General features: G+C 42.3%; 1 protein-coding gene and 1 long non-coding RNA gene across 5 annotated transcripts in view; both read right to left on the bottom strand.

The window, feature by feature from the left end:
* Positions 1–3,247: 3,247 nt before the first annotated feature.
* Positions 3,248–5,458, bottom strand: LOC128626950 (uncharacterized). Its single transcript, XR_008391067.1, has 3 exons — positions 5,274–5,458; positions 4,677–4,772; positions 3,248–3,985 (listed from the first exon to the last, which is right to left on the bottom strand). It is a non-coding gene; the product is annotated as an uncharacterized LOC128626950 (long non-coding RNA).
* Positions 5,459–12,481: 7,023 nt separating this feature from the next.
* The window catches only part of LOC119041954 (nuclear body protein SP140-like protein), a 49,954-nt gene continuing 40,509 nt past the window's right edge, over positions 12,482–21,926 (bottom strand). For all 4 annotated transcript variants that reach the window (XM_037135457.2, XM_037135455.2, XM_037135453.2 and 1 more), the window contains 5 exons: positions 15,057–15,172; positions 14,282–14,390; positions 13,886–13,963; positions 13,535–13,666; positions 12,482–12,926 (listed from right to left, as the gene is read on the bottom strand). In XM_037135457.2, coding sequence (XP_036991352.2) covers positions 12,849–12,926; positions 13,535–13,666; positions 13,886–13,963; positions 14,282–14,390; positions 15,057–15,172 — 513 coding nt within the window. In that variant the 3' untranslated portion in view covers positions 12,482–12,848. The remainder of the gene's footprint in view (positions 12,927–13,534; positions 13,667–13,885; positions 13,964–14,281; positions 14,391–15,056; positions 15,173–21,926) is intronic.

Raw genomic sequence — 21,926 nt, 5'->3', positions numbered from 1 at the left:
CCTCAACTGGAGAAGGAACATCCACAAGAAACCTGTAGCTAATATCAGACTTCCTGTTGAGAAACTGCACACTTTTCCCCTAAGATCAGGAAAAGGAAAGATGTTCCCTTTATAAATCCTATTCAATATTGTACTGGAATGCATACTAGAAAATGAAAAGGAAATTAAAACTATAGAGTTTGAAAGACATAAGATTGTCTTTGCAGATGACATAATTGCTTATGCAGAAAATCCTAAAGAATTCTCCAAAAAAAATCTCCTGTAGCTAAGAAGTAAGTATAGTGAGGACAATGGACATGAAATAATGTACAATGATAATGGCTTTTATACATGCCAGCATTGAAAAATTAGAATTCAAAATTAAATAAAACAATACCATTAATAATAGTTCCAATAATGAAAAACCTAAGTTGGTATTCAACTAAATGTGTAAAAAATCTGTATGCAAAAAGTTATTCTAGAAAAAAAAATTTTATTTTGCAAAATAGTAACTATTTCAATGTAAGGCTGCAAAATATATTAACAACTTAAAGTGTAGAGCTGAGTGGTAAAAGGCAATTGGAGTTAAATGACTTGTTTTTATATTTAAAATTTTTTGTTGTATTTTTCATTACCTCTTATCCCCCTTGTAATCTGCTGCCCAAGTTCCCCACACTGTTGTCTGTGAATCCTTTTTCCTTTTTGCTTAATATGATTTTTTAAATTTCAATAACTTGAACAATATGGTTTCAAATTCAAAACTAGAAAAATAGATTAAAAATAAATTAAAAATTTAAAGTAATCCTGGTTGATTAAAATTAAGCTTTTTTAATGTCACTTGAAACAGGAAGATGTAAAATAAAAACAAACATAGCTTGCATTATTAGACAAAAAGGAACAAGGAAAACAATGAGGAGTTAAAAATTTAAAACAGGAAAATGTAGAAAAATTATATTTTGCAAAATACTTGTTGTAGATGAAACAGTGGTGATATTGGACAGCACAGGATCAAAAATAGAATCCAGCAAGAGACTCAAGGAAGACAAAGTGCCATAAAAGTTGTTAAAAATCACAGAAAGAAAAATTATGGTATGTAAACATGAACAACAACAGCACCAACAAAACAATGCTCATATTGATGTGATAGAAAAATTCAAAACACAAATAATGGAACAAATGTTTTATAAATATTAAAAACACTTTCACTTCTAGGTTTTGAGTTTTTGCACAGGCAAAAATTATTGTACAGGCTCTGGAGAAATTTGTTAGAAAGACACATTACATAATCTTGTATGCTAAAAACAGGGAACTATAATTTATTTTCAGTATTTTGAATCTATGTCAACACATCATGACCTTCATTACAAAAGAAGTCTCAAAATGTTTTAATTGGTAAAAGCTAAACATGCTGCATGTGAAAATAATAGCAATACCCCAAAACTGTACAACAGAAAAGAAAAAGCCCTCTGCTGGGAACAGGGGAAATAGATCTTGCAGTCAGAGGTTGCTTTGGAAAAAAAAATACAGAAAGACAGTGGAATGAGATTGAGTAAAAACTGTTACATATCAGGAAACCTCTTATGAAATTTATGGCAACAATAAACAAAAGCAGTGAAAGTATATAGTTATACTCATAAATTAGTTTTTAAAATCTGGAGTCTCCATGCTCTTAATTTTAGAAACAATATATGAAATAGTTGAAAGCTGACACAATACAAACTCAAAAAACAGCAAACATTAAAGTAAACATTGAAGTGATGAGACCATTCAATGAAGTGATGAGACCATTCAATGATGTCTACCATCACTACAATTTACTCACATATATGTTTTAGCTAATGCAATAAGATATAAATAAAATTCATTTGTATAAATATTTTTAAAAGACACAATATTATATGATATATGATTACATATAGAGATATGATAGAGACCTAAATAAATTCCCTAAGAACTAGAAAAAGAATTTGCCAAGAGGCATGGATTTTTTTATAAGGTACATAAAATGAACAGATTTTATTTGCAACAACATATGTTGAAAAGAAAGAAAATATTACTTCAAACACAGCAGTAAATACACATTCATATATTTATAAACATCTGAAAGTTATGAACTATATGAAAGAAACTATAATGTCTTATTGAAGATAATTATCAAGTTCTAAATAAATGGGGACGTGAAAGGTGCTTTCAGTTAGGAAAACATATCAACTTTAAAGTGTCAGTCCTTCTGAAATTATTGTAAAAGTGTAGTGCACCTGCAGTTTGTAATCCTATTGAAAGTGGATGAGGCAATCTAAAAATATATATGACAGAAAAATATCTGAGTCAAGCCAAGTAAGTAGAAGAAGACTTAATTGGTTTGATGTGAAAAATTCAGTGAAATAGTAAAAGAATGTAGAACTCTATTTTCAGTACACAGGTCTAAGAATTATTATATCTGATATACAAAGACTCCACTCTATTGACAAAATATGACATATAATGCCAAAGAAAATGCATCTGAACAGTCACTTAGAGAAAATAAAATTAAAATGTCCAATAAACATACAAATACATACAAACAAAAATATCAGTGAGAAACTATTTCTCACCCACTAGATTGGCAAACACAATTTCACAAGTGACAAACAGCACTGGAGAAGATTCAGAGAAGCAGACATTCATTGCTGGTATGAGCATAAATTGTAAAAGCTGGTACTGTGTAAAAGAGAAAATGAGATCACTTTTTGAAAAATCTTTGTGACTTTGGGTTATAGAAGACAAAAAGATAGCTATGAAACCAAAAGCTTGACCAATAAAGAAAAACACTGATAAATTAGGGAAAAATTAAATATTTTCTGCTTTAAAAGACACCATTCAAAATATGAAAAAAACTAGTCCCAGAGCAGAGAATGGGAACCTAGGCTTGGTCAAGGACAAGGAGTTCTGCTGGGAGCAATAAAGACAGGTGAGCTTATAAGGGTCAGGCAGGGCTGGAGTGAGGGGTCCCAACACACAGTCAGATTGCCCCTCAGTGTAAACAGTAAAGTTTTTCAGACCAAAAAGCTGAAGAAACCATGTCAAATGTCCCTGAAAGGCAGAGTAGAATTACCTCCCCAAAGGCTCACCATTTGGAGCTGGCCATGACCATTTTGATGAGGTCCAGGGAACAGAGAGCAGAAAGCTGGGAAGTCACTTCCTCCTAGGAAAGCAGAGCTCAGCTCTGGCCACAGCTGGAGACTGATTACCTGGACTTTACACCGACAGAGGGCTACTGCTGGGAGACTCACAGACTCAGCATTTCAAAAAATTGGTAGTAAGAAAACCCCACAAGAACTACTAAAAATTAAGTAGTTGTCATAAATGAAAATTTGAGACAACTATTATGAGCAGGAAGTAAAAAGCTGATTTATTAGGGACAAATAAAGCTGTGAAGGTTAAAGTTGCATGCATGGAAGAAGAGTTTTACCCCAAATTAAAAAAAATACATGTTGTACATACTAGAGAAGAAACTTTCCCTGAAGTAAAGGTGGAATTGAATCTGTCTCCTCATGAACACAAGAACTCCAGTTAAAGACAGTGTGCATGGAATTCACCAGTAACTTTCAGCATTGCTTTTATTTATTTGTGATAAACAGAGTGCATCTATCTTTTAAAATCAATACTATAAGTTTTTACTCCAAATTTGAAAGCTTTAACAAGATAGAAGTTGCCATAAAAAAGTTAAAGGCAAGGAAGCATATTGATAAGTTCAGAGTATGCAGCAAACTCTTCCTTGTCATTAAAGGAAGGACAATCAACTTATTACATTGGCCAAAAATAAACCAGCAATTCATAGAAGAGGCAATTTCAGGCCAATAGACTTGAAAACCTGTTCAGCCTCCCATGCAGTCAGAGAATGCAGATTAACAGGCTGCATCCCTTCATCCAGCTCCTTGTGAAGTCTGTGTGTGAAGAGATGGCTCATCAGCCAGTGGTGGGAGAACACGGTGGTTCAGCCATGAGGAAGGCAGTTTGGTAGGATCTATGAACAATGAAGTATTAGTACCCTTTGCCTGAACAATTCTACCTTTTCATTTATGACACACGTACTTGTATACATGCAAAAACATAAAGAAATATGTAATTGTTATTACCACAGTTTATTGGTAACAGTGAACAATTTAAAACAACATAATTGGTTTAAATGGAACAAAATTTAACAATTATGGAAAACAGCTTCATGGAGCAGTATGCACCTTTTAATAAGAATGAGGTAGATCCTTATGTTTATAAATGTGACAAACCCTAATAATTTTAATGTTAAAATTAAAAAAAACATAAAATCCAGAATGGTGTATACAATATGATCTCACTGAAAAAACGAGATAGAAATTATGCATTTAGGAAAACAAGTAAGTTTTCCTAACAAGTCATGTTTTAATGAAAACACGCTTTACATGTTTTCATGTAAATGCATAGAAAAGACATAAGAGGCTGTGCCCAGAACACTCAGCAGGCCCAAGAATGGAAGCCTCAGGGGATGAAAGGTGAATAGGACTGCTTCCCTTTGTATACATCCCTGTCGTTTGAAATTTCATGACAAAGAAAGTATAATGTATTTCTTTTGGATTCAAAAAAGAGAAATTAAACTCATTAAGTAATGCAATTTAGGACTCATTACTAAAGAAAAAGGTTGGGTTTCTAGCCTTCTCCTTGTCAGAGTAAGAACCCACCCAGAGGAGAAAATCAAAGTACAAATGAAACACCAGTCTGCACTGGTCTTTGGCATCTTGGTCCTTCCTTGTTCTTTGGCTTCCTCATCAAGGCTCCTGGAGGAAGAACCAGAGCCCCAGTCAGAGACTGGAATGGGCCCAGTACTGAGCTGTGCCCAGGTCAGGTAGGAGACCAAGGCACCCAAAGTCAGATGTTTAACCTGAATTTTATATTTTCTTAAGCACCCTCTTTGAAACGACCTAGGTGAAGGTGGAGGGGCCAGAGGGAAATGAGAGAGTTCAGAGGTCATGAGATAATAACAAATCCATTTCTCAAAGTCACAAAGAAAAAGCTGAGTTCGGAGGGGCCATCAGCAGAGCAGTAGGTGTAACACAAGAGTCCTGTAGGCTGTGGCCGCTGAGCTCACACTAGCGGTTGTCCCTCTGCAGTTCAAAGATCCAATTTCCTTATCACATATTCCTGCATTCCATTACACTGAGTGTGAGTGTATGTATAAAGCAGGACTAAGGTCAAGGTTTAGTTGAGTGTCTAAAGCCAGCTAGTCAAGCAGCAGCACAGCCAGAGAAGAAGTTAAAGGAAGGAAGGCAGAGACTGACCTGGTCCTGAGGTTGCTGCCCGTACTTGCCATTGTCCTGCCCTGGGCCCTGCCAGGCCTCTGATCCCTCGTATCCCCTGCCTGGTTTCAGCCTGGTTTCAACCTGGTTTCAGCCGACCCAGTGCTGAGCAGGAAGTCTGTAATGGACTCACTCAGAAAGGGCTCCACCCAAATGGGGAAAACAGAAGTGAAAGTAACTTTATGAGCTTTGTCGGACACATTTCCCTCCTCCTGCAGCTTCACAGTGGTTCTCAGCCATCAGGACATGTGGCAGCAGGAATGGAGGACAAGGAGGGACAGTCAGGACCTGGAGGGCCAGGGGTGGGAGACCTCCAGCTATGAGCAGGACCAGCCCCTCAGCAGTCCCCTTTTTAGAGCAAAGATTAAAAAAAAAAACATAAGCAAACCCCACTGTTCTCATGACCCGATTTTCCAAGAGGGTACAGAGGAACAGAGTTAGGTCTCTGTGTTCAGACAACAGGCTGGAGAAGCACCATTCTCAGGGTCATGATTTCCATGTTTGTTCCCTGAATCTGACTCCCTCGGGCTGGGACTATGAGTTCTAGTCCAATGAGATTAAGATACAGGGAAAGGTTCTACCATCCTCCATATATGTTTTTTCTTTCCCTGAAAGGAGTGAATATGACTCTGGACAGATTCCATACACTGATGAGGATGTTTCTTTCCCAGAGTACAGGGTCTCACTGTGTCCTGGATGCTGCACACATGGGGGGGTGTCTTTCTCTCCCGCCCCATCACCCACAGTTTAGAGGTAGAAATTAGTAAGCTGATCCTCTGCCGGGCACAGCTGTCCTCTGCTCCTGGCCGCCCTGGTTTGTGAGACCCAGACAGGGTCTGATACAGACAACACCAGCCTTTTCCAGGGGCCCCCAACTCTCTCCTCTGTCCCTTAAAAGCAGGCAGACTAGGGCCCCACTGTGCTGGATATTGGCATAAATGTGCCCGTTTTCCCCTGAGTCTGCTGAGAGTCACCAAGATCACCACATGAATGAGCAGTGGATAGCAGATGGGTGGGGGGGAAATCCATGAGCGCCAGTCTCCTGGGTAGACACTCCCACCTGGGGCTGCCCTTGACTCAGGGAAAGTAGACAATCCTGTAGGGCCAGAGAAAGCTGAGCAGGCACCCTGTTCTGCCAACAGCAGAGGTTTCTGTGGGATCGGGAGGCCCCTGTGCAGCAAGCAAAAATTTTTGATTCATAAATAACATCAGACCCACCTGAGTGAGGACCTGGACAAGACCACCTGCAGAAGCAGGTTGAGCCCTAACAGCCCTGCTGGCCTGATGTGAAGGACAGAAGGGAGTGCCTGGGACATTTTCCATGTGACAAGGAGCAATGACAATGGGGACTATTCCTGTTTTCTGGGAAGTGTCCCCAGCTATGGGGCCTGGAACCTAGAAAGCAAGAGGGGCAGCAACTGAGGAGGCACAAGGAGCAGAGGACTCAGGAAGGGAACAGGCTTTCTTGGCTTCACCAGGAGCAGCTTCCAAGTGGGCCAAGTCTCCAGCCTGGGAGACCCTGTGGGGACAGAGATGAGACAGAGAGTCCAGACCTGAGAATTCACCAGCAGGAAGAAGTGGCAGCAGCAGCAACAGCAGCCACGGGTGAGGAAGGAGACCCCAAGCATCTCTGTGGATGTAGGAATGGAGAGGGTGGCACCTGGACCTAAATGGTAACACTCAGGCCCCACAGCAGTGTCCCCTTCTAGAATGTGGGCTATTATGTAGCAGGACTTCTGGTTCCCATGAGCACCCTTCTTTCTGGGAAGACTCTCAGGCTGGGAGTTCTGTGAAAGGTGAGTCTGTTCCCTGGTGGGTCTCCCTGGGTTCGTCTGGCTGGAGAGGGTTGGACTAGGTGCTCCTCCAACCTCAAACACTCAGGGAGAGCAGTCTGTGGTGTGTGGACTGTGTGTATTTGTGTGTTCATGGGTTTGTGCAGTTGATTGTAGCAACCTGAGGCCTTGTGGATAAGTCCAACGCTAGGGTCCAGGTTTAGGGTTTGTATTTGGCCCACATCTAAGCCAGGTCCCCTGATCCACCTTTTACCAGGAAGAAATTGGTATGTTGATCTTCATCTCTCTCATCTTTTTGCCTGTCATTTGGTTTGGAACTTATGTTTGGTGACTTGGGAAGAGTTTATAAACATAATTTGCTGTTTCTCTGTGATGTTCTTTTTTTCTGAAATTACCCTCTTCCTCCCCAGAATCTCTGGCTGCCTGTTTTTGCTGACCATGAGGAAAGTGGACTTCCTACCAAACTGTTGACCACCACACAAGCCTGTGGCTGCTCTCAGAGCCCAGTGATAGTAAACTGGGAACATCAAGTGTGGGCTGCATGTGAGAATTGACTTCCCTGCAGAATTGTCTTGTCTTTGTTCATTTTCCCAAAGTTTTAAGTGTTGTTCCCTGATTATGTTTTTAAAAAGATTTTATTTGTTTATAGAGAGAGGGGAAGAGAGGGAGCAAGAGGGAGAGAAACATCACTGTGTGGTTGTGTCTCATGTGCCCCTGACTGGGGAACTGGCCCAAAATCCTGGCATGTGCCGTGACTGGGAATTGAACAGATGACCCTTTGGTTCACAGGCTGACACTCAGTCCACTGAGCCACACAGGCCAGGGGTGTTCTCCAATTATTGCCTAGAGTTTCTAGCTGTTTTCTTCAATTGGATGGCTCGGTAGGAACTCACTCCTATAGATCAGAAGCAGAATTCTCACCCTCCCTCAGAAGCAGCAGACCACCCTGCACACTCACTGGCCCAGCTCTGTTCTGACTTGAGAATCCCAGTGGGTCCAGTGCCTCTGAGCCCCTGCCCACCAAGGAAGAAAGTGTGGAGAACATCAGAGGCACATATTTGTTAGGAGACACACAAGCCAGGGTAGATACACTTTGTAGTTCTAGATCCATGGGAGCAGAAACACATGCCTACTTAGAGTGGGCCCCTTTATCAATAAAATAACATTACATAATATGGCTAAAGAAAAAACAGGATTCATTCTAAAATTTCATTTGGAGGTAATACTTTACAAGCCATGTAGAATGATGAGAAATATAAACTTAATCCAAGAAGTCTAAGACTACTTGCTTTTTGTTAAAGGAAGTGATTGAACAATGGAATCAAATCTGTTTTTTTTTTAATTAGTGGTTTATTTATGTAGTCCCTGAACTCTGATGTGGGCCCTTGTGAAGCCTTGCTGGGAGATCTATCCCGCCCATTTTGCACAGAGACAATAGGAGAATATTGGGTCTCCTCAACAAATGGCACTTCTCTCCAGCAAAGCAGAGCAGTGTGTGAGCTGATGCCCAGAGGAGCCCCTCTGGGAGGTTCGGGTGACGGGTGGTTACCTAAAGCCCTAGGTCCTTGGGAGCTCCAGGATCTTCCACAGCTCCATGCTCCCCAAGTAAGACCACAGCTGATCTCCCCAGCAAACAGCCCACATCTGAGACTAGGTAAATCGGACAGACAAGTATGACAGCTCAGTGGCCTTCTTTGTTCTTGGCTGTCCAGTGGAGTGGGTAGACACTCTCCCTTGTAGCATGATGACAAATCAGCCATTTTCTCTACAGCACCAGGCAACCGAGCCACACTCAAGCTGTTATATTGAAAAAGTGCCAGGATCTCTGGTCACTATGACTGGCCTGGGACTGTCCTATTTCTCCTGTTAGACATCATGGCCCACTCTGTGATGATCTTGGTGGTGTCCTCAGTTGGTCATGGTTCCCATGGCCATCTGTCCATCTGTCCTCTCTTTCAAAGACACATATTTCACTGGGTGGACAAAACATACACTTCATGGGCAGGAATGAGGGAACTGCTAATTCAGATGCTGTCCCATCAACAAGCCTGCCAGCCAGGCTCTCTTTGGGGAATTAAACCCTTGAAAGGAATTTGTTGAGCTGCTAGAAAAATCGATTGGAAATACTTGTTTAGTGAAATATTGATCTGCGAGTAATTTCTCCCATTTTATAAACTGCCTTTTCATTTTGATGATTATTTTTTTGTTGTTTGGAAGCTTTCTAGTTTGATGTCATCCATTCATGGGGGTGTGGGGCATGTTATCAGCATCTATGTTGGAAAAGTGAATGCCTGTGCTCTGAGTTTGGTGGTTGGATGCTGGCTGAGTTGTGTGGTTTGCTGGGTCTGCTGGTTGGGCTTTCTGATCAGGTTAGGTTCCTGACTATTCTCTGAAGTTTGATGGGTCCACTTGCTGACCTTTGCCATCACCTCTTGTTGGGTGATGTTTCAGGCTGTATTTTGGGGTATGGAGGTTCCACTAGTTGGATTCTGCAATGTGTCAGGGTTACAAGCTCTCTTAGGCAATGGCTCCTGTGTGGGAAAGGTTTCAGGATATATTTCCTAGTCTGATGTTGTCTCTAGATGGACTTCCTGTTCAGCTGGGACAAGAAGAAGGGCTTCACAGTCATACTGGGACTTAGAATGTGATCCGAGATCTTGTGAGGCCAAATGTTGTTTCCTGAAATTGGCAGAGTTACAGGCTTGGCTTCACAATAAATAAAATAATTGGCTGTGCTCTGATGTTGGACACAGTAACTGGCCAGATTTTCTGACTTGGTAGGGCCTCCAACTGCATGATGTAGGTGCATGAAGAGTGAGGATAGAGACTATTTCATTAGTGGGCAGCATCGCTCTCCTTGCTCCCTCACTGGGTGGGTTGTAAACTACACTCTATGATGGAGTGAGTTTCCTGGGTAGGCTCCCTGAATGGGTGAAGCCACAGGCTGTGTTAGTCAATAGGACAGCATTATAGGGTGGGCTCTCTCACTAGATGGAGTTATAAATCTGGCTCCATATATCACCTGAAACATAGGCTTGCTGGTATAGCTCTCAGGGTATCTGGCCAAGCATTTTAAACAGCCAGGACTGAGGCAACACTCAGCAATTGAGCAGGTCTGGCACATTTGTTTTTCCAGTTGGCCAGGGTACTAGAATGGACTCCTTGGTTGGTATGGTGTGACTTGGGATTGAAATCAGGTAAAACTGCCAACTGAGCTCTCTGGCCAGATAGTATGAGGGGCTCTACTCTGCAGAAGAGAAGAACTACTAGTTGGGATCTCTCTTTAGGGACTGCTCTAAGCACAATGCAGTCCACCAAGGTCTGAGTGCTGGGTGCCATTAGCCCCACTTTTGCTTGAGTTTCTATTAGTCATCTAGTAGCCAGAAATCACCTAGCTTGTACCTAAGCCAGACTGTTGAATCACATGGAGATGTAATAGGGATTGTAAGTCTTGAACCTTAAATCTCTGCAGGTGATATCAACCTGTTGTTCCTCTCTCCACCCAAATTATGGCATTCTTTTCAACTTACTATTTTCAATAAAGAAAACTTCAGTTTCAGAGCCTTCCATCTGGCCTTTCCTAGGACAGTCTTTGTTATTTCCTAGGTTAAAGAATAATAGGATAAAAAACCAGGTCGGCCAACTGCTGTGTGTGTCCTGACTGTACCCCTGGGAACTTGGGAAAGGACTGATGGATGGCTGAATGGATCAAGTGGACTCAGAGTTAGGTGGACATTACCTTACCTCCATAAGTGTACTCTAACAGGTGGTTTGGGTGCCCAAGTGTGAACTGAGACATTGTATTAATAACCTTTAAAATGTCTACATATTTTCTTTGTTTTGAATATGGTTGCTTGAATAAATGGCCATAGGCCCCTTTGGTGAAGAACTCAGGGAATTACTACTGTGTACATTTGCGCCCTCCTTTCTAATGAAAACTGCCCTCATTTCCAACAATGGCTTGTGGAGGAAGGATTAGCTGAGGTCTGTACAGTAGGCAAGGAATGTTGAATTTTCTTTCAGATAGCACCTGAACCATCTGATCATCTTTTAAAAATACCTTTTGGTGGAATATATGAAGCAATATCCTTTGGCTGCTCTGCCTTGCCTGTGAGAACACCATCTTCTAGGATCTACTTCCTTAGACATCTATGGATCAGGGTCCCTGGTTGTCATTCTAAGCTTGCTGCTCATTACAGAGATTACTCATCTTTCTCTGATAACTGAGTGCTGCTACCTGGCTTAAGTTACTCTGGAATACTATCATTTCCTTTTCTATGAGGGAATCCAGCTCTGTACATGATTTCTACATTGCTCCAGCCTACAGAGGACAGTCCCACCTGAGCATGTTAAGGATGCAGGTGCCCTCTTAACAGTGCATTCCTTGAGCTCATTAAGCTGGTGTCTCTGAGGCCTCCTGAGGGCACAGTCTCCTGAGGGATGGGTTTTCAGCTGTAGAGAGTAGAGCCGTGCCATCTTCCTAAAGGTTGTGAGTGCCCCAGTTCCATTTTGCTGGCCCTGGCAAGTCTAGTATTTCTTCTTTCACTTTATCTAGTGTGCACGGTCCTTCATGACAAGCCACTAAGAACCACCAAGAATCATTGCCTTTGGAACTTGCCAGGTTAATTAGTCTCTGTGGCCCAGGAGAGTCTGCCTGTACCAGAAGCCTTCCACTGCCAATCAGTGAGTGGTACCTTGTAACACTGCATTCCCAGGATCCAGTCCCACACAAATCTCCTAGTCCTGCAGCTCTGCTGAACTGTTCAGCCTGCCGTCTTCTCTCTTATATTCCTAGTTTATTTATACTGAGAGAACTGTGCATAGTCTTAAATGAGGGGTATGACAGGAGTCTCTACCAATAGGGACAAGGGACCACTTTGCAAATCTGTGAGGTCAGAGGGGTCTAGAGTTCAGAGTTTAGGTGCATCTACCTAGAAAACCCCATTCTGAGTTTCAGGGCTTCATGCTTTCTTTATCAGGGCCTTGCCTTTGACTCAGAGGCCACACTGAGCTTAGAATTCAGTCTTCTCTGAAGTTCTATCATTCCTAAAATTAGGGGCTGTGCTAGGTCTTCCTTACTGCCTGCCTATAAGCCCATCATGTATCAATATTTAACATGAAATGGCCACTAAAAATACAGTTCTAATGGTTACTATTTCTCCCTTTGTGAATGCTAGACAATTGCATCAGGTAGTATACATCTTCCCCGGTATCACATTCAGTTTCTGAAGGTAAATGTTTTGGAACCACTCTGTTTGAGCACCCCAGGTACTATCAATATTCTTCCTGGAAAAGTCTGGCTAGACAGTGTTCCAACTCAGTACTCCATGCCTAAAGGCTGACTTGCTAAGACCATTATGTTAAGGTGGGCTCCCAAAAGCAAAGCCTGAGATAAAGTCTCTTGAATACCTGATTTATTGTTAGAATTCTCTCAGGAGGAGGAGGGTAGGGGATACAGGATACCGTGGAGGAGAAAGCTAAGCAAGGATGTGGTCATAGCTGGACAATAGCTCTAGTCTCAGTCTCTGGTGGACGTAGAAACCTGAGTCACTGAACACAGCTGGTTCAACCTTGGGGTGGGTACCAACCCCCAGGCCAAAGATATATAACATTCAGGTGAATCTGGCTACATTTAGCCCAAAGCAATACAATGGGGGAGGTGGCTTCAGCAGCCAAGCTTATAGCATCAGGGGACAAGAACTCTGCCAGAAAACGGCGTGATGTTTCAGGGTGCCAACAGCATGCACTACACCAATGCATTGTACTAATTTGTTTCTTGAATAGCGAAGACCTCTTTGAAATTCTTCACAAATTCCTCCTGGTTTAAGTGTAATTTCTCACACTACAAGAAAAAACAGACAAAAATAATGATACTCATTATCATTCTCATTAGATACCTTGAAACTGAGAATTATCAGGACTCTTAACCAGGTGAAGTTTAAAAACACACGGAGCTAAGAGAAACTTGTTTCCTAAGAGCATGATTACTTCTTGATGACTACACAGAAATGGGAAATCATTACTACTCTCGAAGACTGTTACTCCATAGGTTTGGGTTGTCTCTTTCAGTGAGAGTTAGAAAAGTAACCTAAGATCTTAGAAATAATCAAACATCACAGATGTCTAAGTACAACCAGTGATCTTCCTTTCACGTTGACACTTCAATTCCCCTTTGATCACCCGTTGATTCCCTTTTGCAAGGAAATCACTTGCAAAAGACTGCATTTTGGGACATCTGCATTCTGGATGCAGGCACACCTTCTGACTCATAGTTCTTTTCCTTGGTGAGCTTAAATCCTTAATGTAAAAACCCACTCACTTCCTGAACTCTTGCTCATCCTGGCAAGATCATAAAGCATGAGGGAATCTCTAAAAAGTCCCCAGCACCAGGAAATGAGAGCAGAGAGACTCATGGAAAGAAAATGCAACAAATGCATGAGAGCCCCTTACCCTGGGATCCTGAAAAAATTTGTCCATGGCCTCCTTAAAATCTTTCACTTTGCAGTAATTTTCCTTGATTAGCTTCTTCTTAATTATGTCCAACTTCCTAAGTTTCCCTAGATATTGAGAAGCCTTTGTAACCTGGTGAAAAAATATATCAGTAGCAATCAACAGGAGAGTTTTGACAGAGTTCAATGTCTTCTGTGGATTCCCATCAAATCCAGCAGAAATCCAAGGTGACAATAAGTAGCTCATGCTCTCCCTCCCAGGGACTTCAGATCATAAATCCCACAAGTGCCCGTGTCAAGGGCAGGTAATATCATGGTGGCCTGTATTGATGTTTTTTTCATTGTTACTCACATAATTTCCATGTGGAATATTTGGGAAAATGTTGCTCTCTAAATGGTGATAGACCTTTAAGAGCAGGAACTCACATTTCTGCAAAAGAAGGAGGCAGTGAATGAAAAACAGCTTGGAGAGAATGAGCCCAGAGGCATGCCCAGACACATGCAAGAAGCCCACATCAGTCTTCTGGAAGTTTCCCCAAACTGGTATTGCTCTTGACACTAATAGGTAATGAGTCCTTTGGGTTTTTTTCTCAGATGGTTTCTATGTGGCATGCCTCATGGTTTTCAGTGTGACTGAGACACATTCAGAAGACCAGGCATTGTTTGACACCATCACCCTCATCCTGTGACCGATTGACTTCTTACATGTGAGCAGAACAGAAAAGGCTTGGGGTCAAAATCAACTCACCAACTTCCTCCCAGGATCCATCTGCTTCACCAGGACCTCAGATTCCCTGTAATGCTCCAGACTTTGGGAAGAATCTTCTGTTGTGCAGAAGGTACAATTCCAACCATTCCTGAGATGTCAGATATAAGCGAGAAATGCCATCACTACAACTGTCACTGTTCTCTTTAAGGAATGACCAGTAGGGACAGACTGGGGGTAAAGGGGACTCCTTCAAGGGTCTCCAGAATTCTCATGTGATACCCATAGAGGGTAACCACAGGGGGTGAGTAGGTTGAAGGCTGAGTCAGGGTGGGTGGTGGGCTCTCCTCTCCCCCATCTGAGCTGCTGGGAGCACAGGGAGCCCTGACCATCAATCTGAGCACCAGAGGCTGGACATTAACCCATGGGGACCTTGGGCTTTCATCATCCAGTTGGAATGCAGTGAAATAAGAAAAACAAGCCATGTTTTCTTCTTTTTCTGAATAAGTCCAGAGAACAAACAATTGGCATCACCACTCTCATGAAAAGGTGTCTGTGCTGGAAAAGTTCTGGAAAGGATGGTAGTAGTGTGTTGGTGAAGAACCCAGTCCATGGCCCCTGCTCCCCAGAGGAGAAAAGTGAACATTAATCTCTTGTTGCCAATGTCTTTCAACAGCTCCCAGAATCATGCTGCTGGACCCTGTACCTTCAGCCCCACCCTGTCCCCATTAGGAAACAAGGATGAACCTAGAAGGGGGAGTGTGCGTGGCAAGAGGATTGGTCTATAAAAAGAGACAGGGGGCTGCATCTCACAAACCTCTTTGTGTTCACAGGTGGGAGGTGACAGTCCCCATGAAAGAAACTCTGACAATTTTCACAGCAGAAGAGCTTTCCTTCATCCTGGCAGATCTTGCATTTGTCTGACTTTTTCTCCTAGAAGGTAAAATAATGTCCACATTCCCATGGGCCCCTGATGATAAGCACTGTGTGAATCTAGGACTCATGGTCTTTGTGTGAACCCACAGGGACTCATGTGTTTCTCTGAGCTGTGAAGAGACAGCATGGAGTGGGGGGATTCAGAAGAAGAATTCTTGGTCTGCTGTGAAGTTCAGAAAGAATGTCCTGTGTGACCAGAGTGGAGAATTTTTTTTCCTATAAATCTAGAGATCCACAACAAAAGAAAAAAGCAAAAAAAAAAAAAATAACCAGAGACATTGAAATTAAGAACAATCTAACAATAGCAAGAGGGAAGGAAAAGGGGACAAAAGGGGGAAGGGTTTTTAGGAACTACTAAAGAGAAAATACATGTACAGAGGACTTCCACCAAGATGGAGGCATAGGTGGGAACACTTTTCGTTCTTGCACAACCAAATCTAAAAACAACAAAGTTTTAATAACAATAAACATAACCAAACCACACAGAAAATCAAATACAGAGTCCGGAAATAATGGACCACTCAGCTAAACCGGTGAGAGGGGTGAAGCCAGCAGCAGAGACAGTTGGGCAAAAAAGATCCAGGCGGTGCACAGGCAGGCGGGGGTGCCGATCCCAGGTGCAGGCTGGCTACAGGTGGAACCCAGGGAAGAGGCGCTGCTGGCTGTCTGCAGTCGGTAGCGCATTTGCATGCAGATAAACCAGTGAGGAGGTGAGCGTTGAGACAGATCTTGCAGGCCCCAGTGACTGGCGCTGGGCAGCAGACTCGCACATTTGCGCTCGGATAAGCACGTGGGGGCGAGCACTGAGGCAGACTTGGCGAGCGGAGAGGACCACCAATACTCCCTCTCTGACCCCACCCCCACATACAGCGTCACAAACCAGTGACCTGGGTCCCCCGCCCTGGTAAACACCAAGGCACCTCTCCTCGTATGGAACAGGCACAAACAGATCAAAACATGGCTCAAGAACAACTCAGAGCCCCAGAGCCAATAAATCTAAGCGATGAAGAAATAGCCAAACTTTCAGATGCACAGTTCAAAACACTGGTGATCAGGATGCTCACAGAACTGGTTGATTATAGTCACAAATTAGAGGAACATATGAAGGCTAAACTAATTGAAATGAATGGAAATGCACAGGAAACCAATAGTAATGGAAAGGAGACTGGGACTCAAATCAAGGGAGTAGACCAGAAGGAAGGAAAAAATGACCAAACAGAAAAATATGAAGAAACAAGAATTCAAAAAAAAATGAGGAGAGACTTAGGAATCTCGAGGACATCTTTAAACGCTCCAACATCCGAATTATAGGGGTACCAAAAGGGGAAGAGGAACAGTTACGAGTGGAAACCTTATTTGAACAAATAATAAAGGAGAATTTCCCCAATCTGGCAAACAAAATAGACTTCCAGGAAATCCAGGAAGCTCAGAGAGTCCCAAAGAAGTTGTACCCAAGAAGGAACACACCAAGGCACATCATCATTACATTAGCCAAGTTTAAAATGAAAGAGAGAATTCTAGAAGCAGCAAGAGATAAGGGTACAGTCACCTACAAAGGAGTGCCCATCAGACTGTCAGCTCATTTCTCAAAAGAGACCTTACAGGCAAGAAGGGGCTGGAAAGAAGTATTCCAAGTCATGAAAACCAAAGACCTACAACCAAGATTGCTCTATCCAGCAAAGTTTTCATTTAGAATAGAAGGACAGATAAAGTGCTTCTCAGATAAGATCAAATTCAAGGAGTTCATCATCACCAAGCCCTTACTATATGAAATGTTAAAGGGACTTACCTAAGAAAAAGAAGATAAAAAGATGAATAGTGAAAGGACAGCAAACTCACAGTTATTACAACCACACCTAAAACAAAAGCAAATTAAGAGGACAGCTAGATCAGGAGTGAACCATAGAAATGAAGATCACATGGAGGGTTAGCAACAGGGGAGTGGGAGAAGGAGAAGGGGGGAGAAGGTACAGAGAATAAGTAGCATAGACAGTAGATAGAAAATAAATAGGGGGGAGGGTAAGAATAGTAGGGGAAATATAGAATCTAAAGAACTTGAGACATGTGTTCATGAACTAAAGGGGGAGAATGGTGGGGGAGGGGTGTGCCGGGTGGAAGGGAATGGAGGAGGGGAAATAGAACAAATGTAATGGCATAATCAATTAAAAAAGTTAAAAAAAACATTGCTCTGGAAAGAAAAGACAAGATGGTCTGTTAGGGTATGAATTTGACATCTTCTCATATCGCCCACCATCTGAATAAAGCACTGGTACAGATTCAAAAAAAAAAATACATGTACAAAACCAAGAGGAAGAGTGGAAGCAAGAGAAAGACGTGGGTTTGGCTGGGATGGGGGGGAGTGGTGGGGGGGAAAATGCAGACAAGTGTAATTGAACAACAATAAAATAATTAAAACAACAAAAACCCAGAGATTCCAACACAAAAAGGCAATGAAAGAAGAGGATGGTTTCATAGGAATCTGAATCATCTTATTACGTTGCAGAAATATCAAGATTCTGAAACACAGTGATAAATCCTTATGCCTACACACAATGCCTGAAATAAATCATGGAAAGGTGGTATGTTGGGGAATCAATAAGGTGGAATAAACTTCCTGTTTTCTTGGCTGTAGGCTCCCCCTGAGTGGAAGGGCCTGGTAGGGATTTCTGCACTATGGGTTCTAAGCCTGGAGGGTTTCTGGCCCTGTGACATTGCCTTTGGGTTGGGAAGACCATGGACACAAATGACCATGTCTTGCCAGGGAAGATGGAGCTCTTTGATTCTGGAAGCCTGAGGAAGATGCCCCAGGACTCAGGGTGGCATGTATGGTGTGGATCCTCCATCTCTGAGTGTCCAGGGAGTGTGGCAAGTGCTTTGTGCTGTAAACAGAACAGGGAGCTCTCTCCCAACCTACATACAATCAACTGATACTGGATTTCTTACCAGTCTCAATATGTGTCTTTTAACCAGATTTAATTTTACTTAGAGAAGATAAAATTTGATAATATTTTCATAAAAATCTTGACTGTTATTCATTAAACCCAAATAAATTTGCACAGCAGATATGAAGATACACTGTGTTATATACAAATATGTGTATCTGTGACAATGAACTGGCCTGTGACTGAGCTTTTTGTTAATGAAGAAAACACAATGTAAGGAATAATATTAAAGCTCAATGTCAGGTGCTGCTGTGACATCTGGTAACACTGAGATGGCCTCGGACGCCTATCTGCACATTCCCCTTCCCACTCTATTTCCCTGGATAAGGTCCTACAGCTAAATAATGCTCCTTGTCAAGGGACCACCACGGATCCTGCCCATCCTGAAATATCAGGTTTCGGCTTTCTGTGAGCCATGGAATCTTTGACACAAGCCAGCCACTACCTCCCATGGAAACCAGGGGATCACTCTGCACTCTGAGCCCCCTATTGTCCACTTGGTTCCTGGGGGTGATCTTGGTAAGGCCTGCATGTCTGGCACTGACCTCTTTCCTCTGTTTGGGAATAGATGTGACTAGTAACACCTGTCCAGCCAACTGTGCTGTGACAGATGTTATTACTTGCTATCCCCTCACATTTCTAGTGCATATGTCTCTCTCACCAGTAGGGTGAAGAATGGAGTGATTAAAACAAACTCACTTAAAAAATGAAAACCAGCATTTACAAAAGAAGGACAAACTTTTAGGAGCTATAAGCTCATGGTTGCTTCCTTGGTTCTGCCTACAGAGAGAATTAAGAAGTTTGAGAACCTCCTGAAGGTTGTTCTCTCCCAGATAGAAACATCCTGTCTATCTCATGGTCTGTTGGAAAAATTTTTCCCTTCTTGTGATCATCTGAGGTGACACAAATGAGGTTGATTTGGGGACTGACCCTCCCATTGATGATGCTGGTAAGAGGGAAGTGGACTGTTGAAGAGCAGGAGGAGGCAGGGATGACAGCATCCACCTTTCTCTATTGTGACTCTTTCTGCTTACTCCAAATGCCTGTGCTCTGTGCCATCTTTCTCCTGGGGTTACTCCCTTGACTCACTGATGTTACCTTCAGTCTTTCTCCTCCAACATTTAGAAAGAGTACTCCAGGTTACTTTCTTCTGCCATTGGGTTGGCCCCAGATTGTTAAATCACTCTCAAAGCTCCAGTTACATAGCTATGTCTCTAGTGCCCCTATGTCCACCCTGCCTCCTGCCTTTGTGCACATGCCTGTGCTCACCCAGTGTCTCCTCCTGGACCCTAAATCACACACCAAACTTATCCAATCAAAACATAATGTATTTTCTTTCTCCAACCCACTACATGTTTTTTCCTGGTGCTTCCTTCTCATAAAACATACACTTTCAATTACAAACTTGAGAATCCATTCCGAGTCCAAATTCTTGCTTGATTCCCAAATCCAAAGTATCTCCATTTCTTCTCATAGTAAAATATAGACTTTGTTATTGTTGTTGTTGTTAAATCCATTGTCCCTGTAGGGTCCACTGCAAATAGGGAAGCTGAGACCTTAAAGAATGCTTCCAGCTTGATACATAAAAGAGGGGTGTGTTTCTCAAAGTCTGTATTATATCTCTGAGAACAACACACAAAGATCAGAAATGTCCTTCTTGAAATCCGTGGGCGAGTAATTTCAAACATACCCATGTTATTTTTCTTAATTTAGAAAATAATAAAGGATGAAAAGTCATTAAGAATCAGTCTGAACATTCTTCTGGGGTTTTTGGTGAAAAGTCTTACCAGAATCAAGTCTGGTCATTTGTTTTACATCCGTATATGAGAAAGTTCAAGTGTGAAATGACATCTTGCCAAGAGCTGCCATTCAGTGTTCTGGGAGAATCCTGAATCACATGCCCAGTGTGGGGCTGAGACTGCTCCAGCATGGAAGGCTGGGGACAGTTTCCTTCTCCTCAGTGTAGGACTCACAGATTAACATCATCACCCTCCAGAAAGTGGCCACCCTCTTCTCAGAAGACCAAGGAAGTAACAAACATAAGCAGTGCATAAGAATCTTGCATTCATACATTTTAATCAAGACCAGCTCTTATTTCTTTGGCTCTTGTTCTTTAGCCCAGCCATACATTTGAATTGTCTGAGGATAGTATATGAAATAACAGTGTCCTGGTCCTGATGTCAGAGATTCTGATCAATTGATTTGGGTGGGGCTTAGGTGTTGGCATTCTCCTTAAATTTTAGAATGAATAACTTGTATATGAAAATCATCTAGAGTCTGTTTAACAATTCTAACATCCAAGTGATAACTTAGAATGGTTAAATAAGACTTTTGTGTAGAGTGGGGTTGAAGCAATGTTATTTTCCAAATGTCTTCAGGTGATTCCAGTAGAGCCTAAGTTGAGATTTAGCCTGAGCAAGTGTGGTTATTAATGCATGAGAATCTTGTAAGTCATTTTGAATTGCTTGTACTATCTATCCTAGAAATCGATGTTATCGACAGGAGTGAGGGTACTCTTGCTGGAGCAGGTGCCTTCTCCTCCTGACAGACTCTTGGCTACTGGAAGTATGACAGAACCCTCTGGATTGCCATCTCTTATTCAGGGTCCTGAGAACCATGCACATGTCCCAGTGAAGTCCAACGCTCCTGCAGCTCTTCTAGGACACCATCCTAATGGTAAAATGAATCCTAGGTCCTCTGTACTCCAATTCTTCTTCCAGAGGGCCACCCCCCTCTCCATTCATCCACATCCTGAGATTACACCTGGCTGACTTTTCACAGGAAACTGACCTCTGCACACTACACTTGCAGTGCTTTTGTACCATCAGTAGAATGACTTTGCCTCCTTCCCTTCAGGCAGCCTCAGCTTTTATCTCACCCAGGGCAGAGAGGACATAGACTAATGTGCCCCACTGGAAACTGACCTGAGAGATGGTCATGTCACAGCCTGTCTCTTGGGTACTCTAGAGTCCCTGCTCTCCAGTAGTTATGTTTAGATAGTAGATAATTGAATTTGAGCATTTCTATGCACTCAGTAACTGTATCTTGAATGAGTAAATAAATGAGTATTGTTTCACTTAGGAAAAGAGAACATTTGTTTTTTATCTTTTTAGCAAATTAGCATATAATAAATGATTGTTGTCACTGATTATTTCAGATTACATGACAACACACAGAAGCTGTCACCTGAGAGTGTAAGTGGCCCTCATCTGATGACAGGAAGCTGTCATCTGGTGCCAAAATTGACACTGAAGTTTCCAGGAACCATGGGCTCCATCAACAAGAGAAGTTCTGGAAGATACAGAAGATCCACCAAGGTAGTAATGCATCCTGAGATCTGCCACTGAGAGTCACTTTGGTTCTTGATGAAAAGACACAAAATATATGAAAAATTGAACCTGGTTGCTACAAAGTGTTGCATCCACGGATAAGGATAAAACCTATGGCAATGAAGTTGCTAGCTTCTTCAGGTAATTCAGATAAAGTAACTCTAGGCACATGGAGAATGATAGAAATTTCACAATAGTCACTGTCTAGGTCCAACAGTAACTTCTCTTTACTAAACCCAGTGGGTGAAATGTCCCAATGTCTGAGTGTTCAAAAGACCCAGAACATCAGGTAATGTAAACACCTGAACCTTACATTCCCAGTGCTAGATGAAGTCCCAGTGGCCAGCTCTGTGTAAGCTAACATAGAATTCTGTGAATGTCCTGGGTAGCCATTTCTACCAGAAGTGTGTGACAATGGCACCTCACACCTTCTCCTCCTTCTCAAGTTCTCATTCATTCCCAATGTAGTAAAAACTATCA

This window comes from Artibeus jamaicensis, unplaced genomic scaffold (genome assembly GCF_021234435.1).
Source record: "Artibeus jamaicensis isolate MK-2021 breed Jamaican fruit bat unplaced genomic scaffold, CSHL_Jam_final contig_2423, whole genome shotgun sequence".
In the NCBI taxonomy this organism is placed as follows: domain Eukaryota; kingdom Metazoa; phylum Chordata; class Mammalia; order Chiroptera; family Phyllostomidae; genus Artibeus; species Artibeus jamaicensis.
The sequence above is the reverse complement of the archived record's forward strand: the minus strand, read 5'-3'. Positions and strand labels throughout refer to the sequence as shown.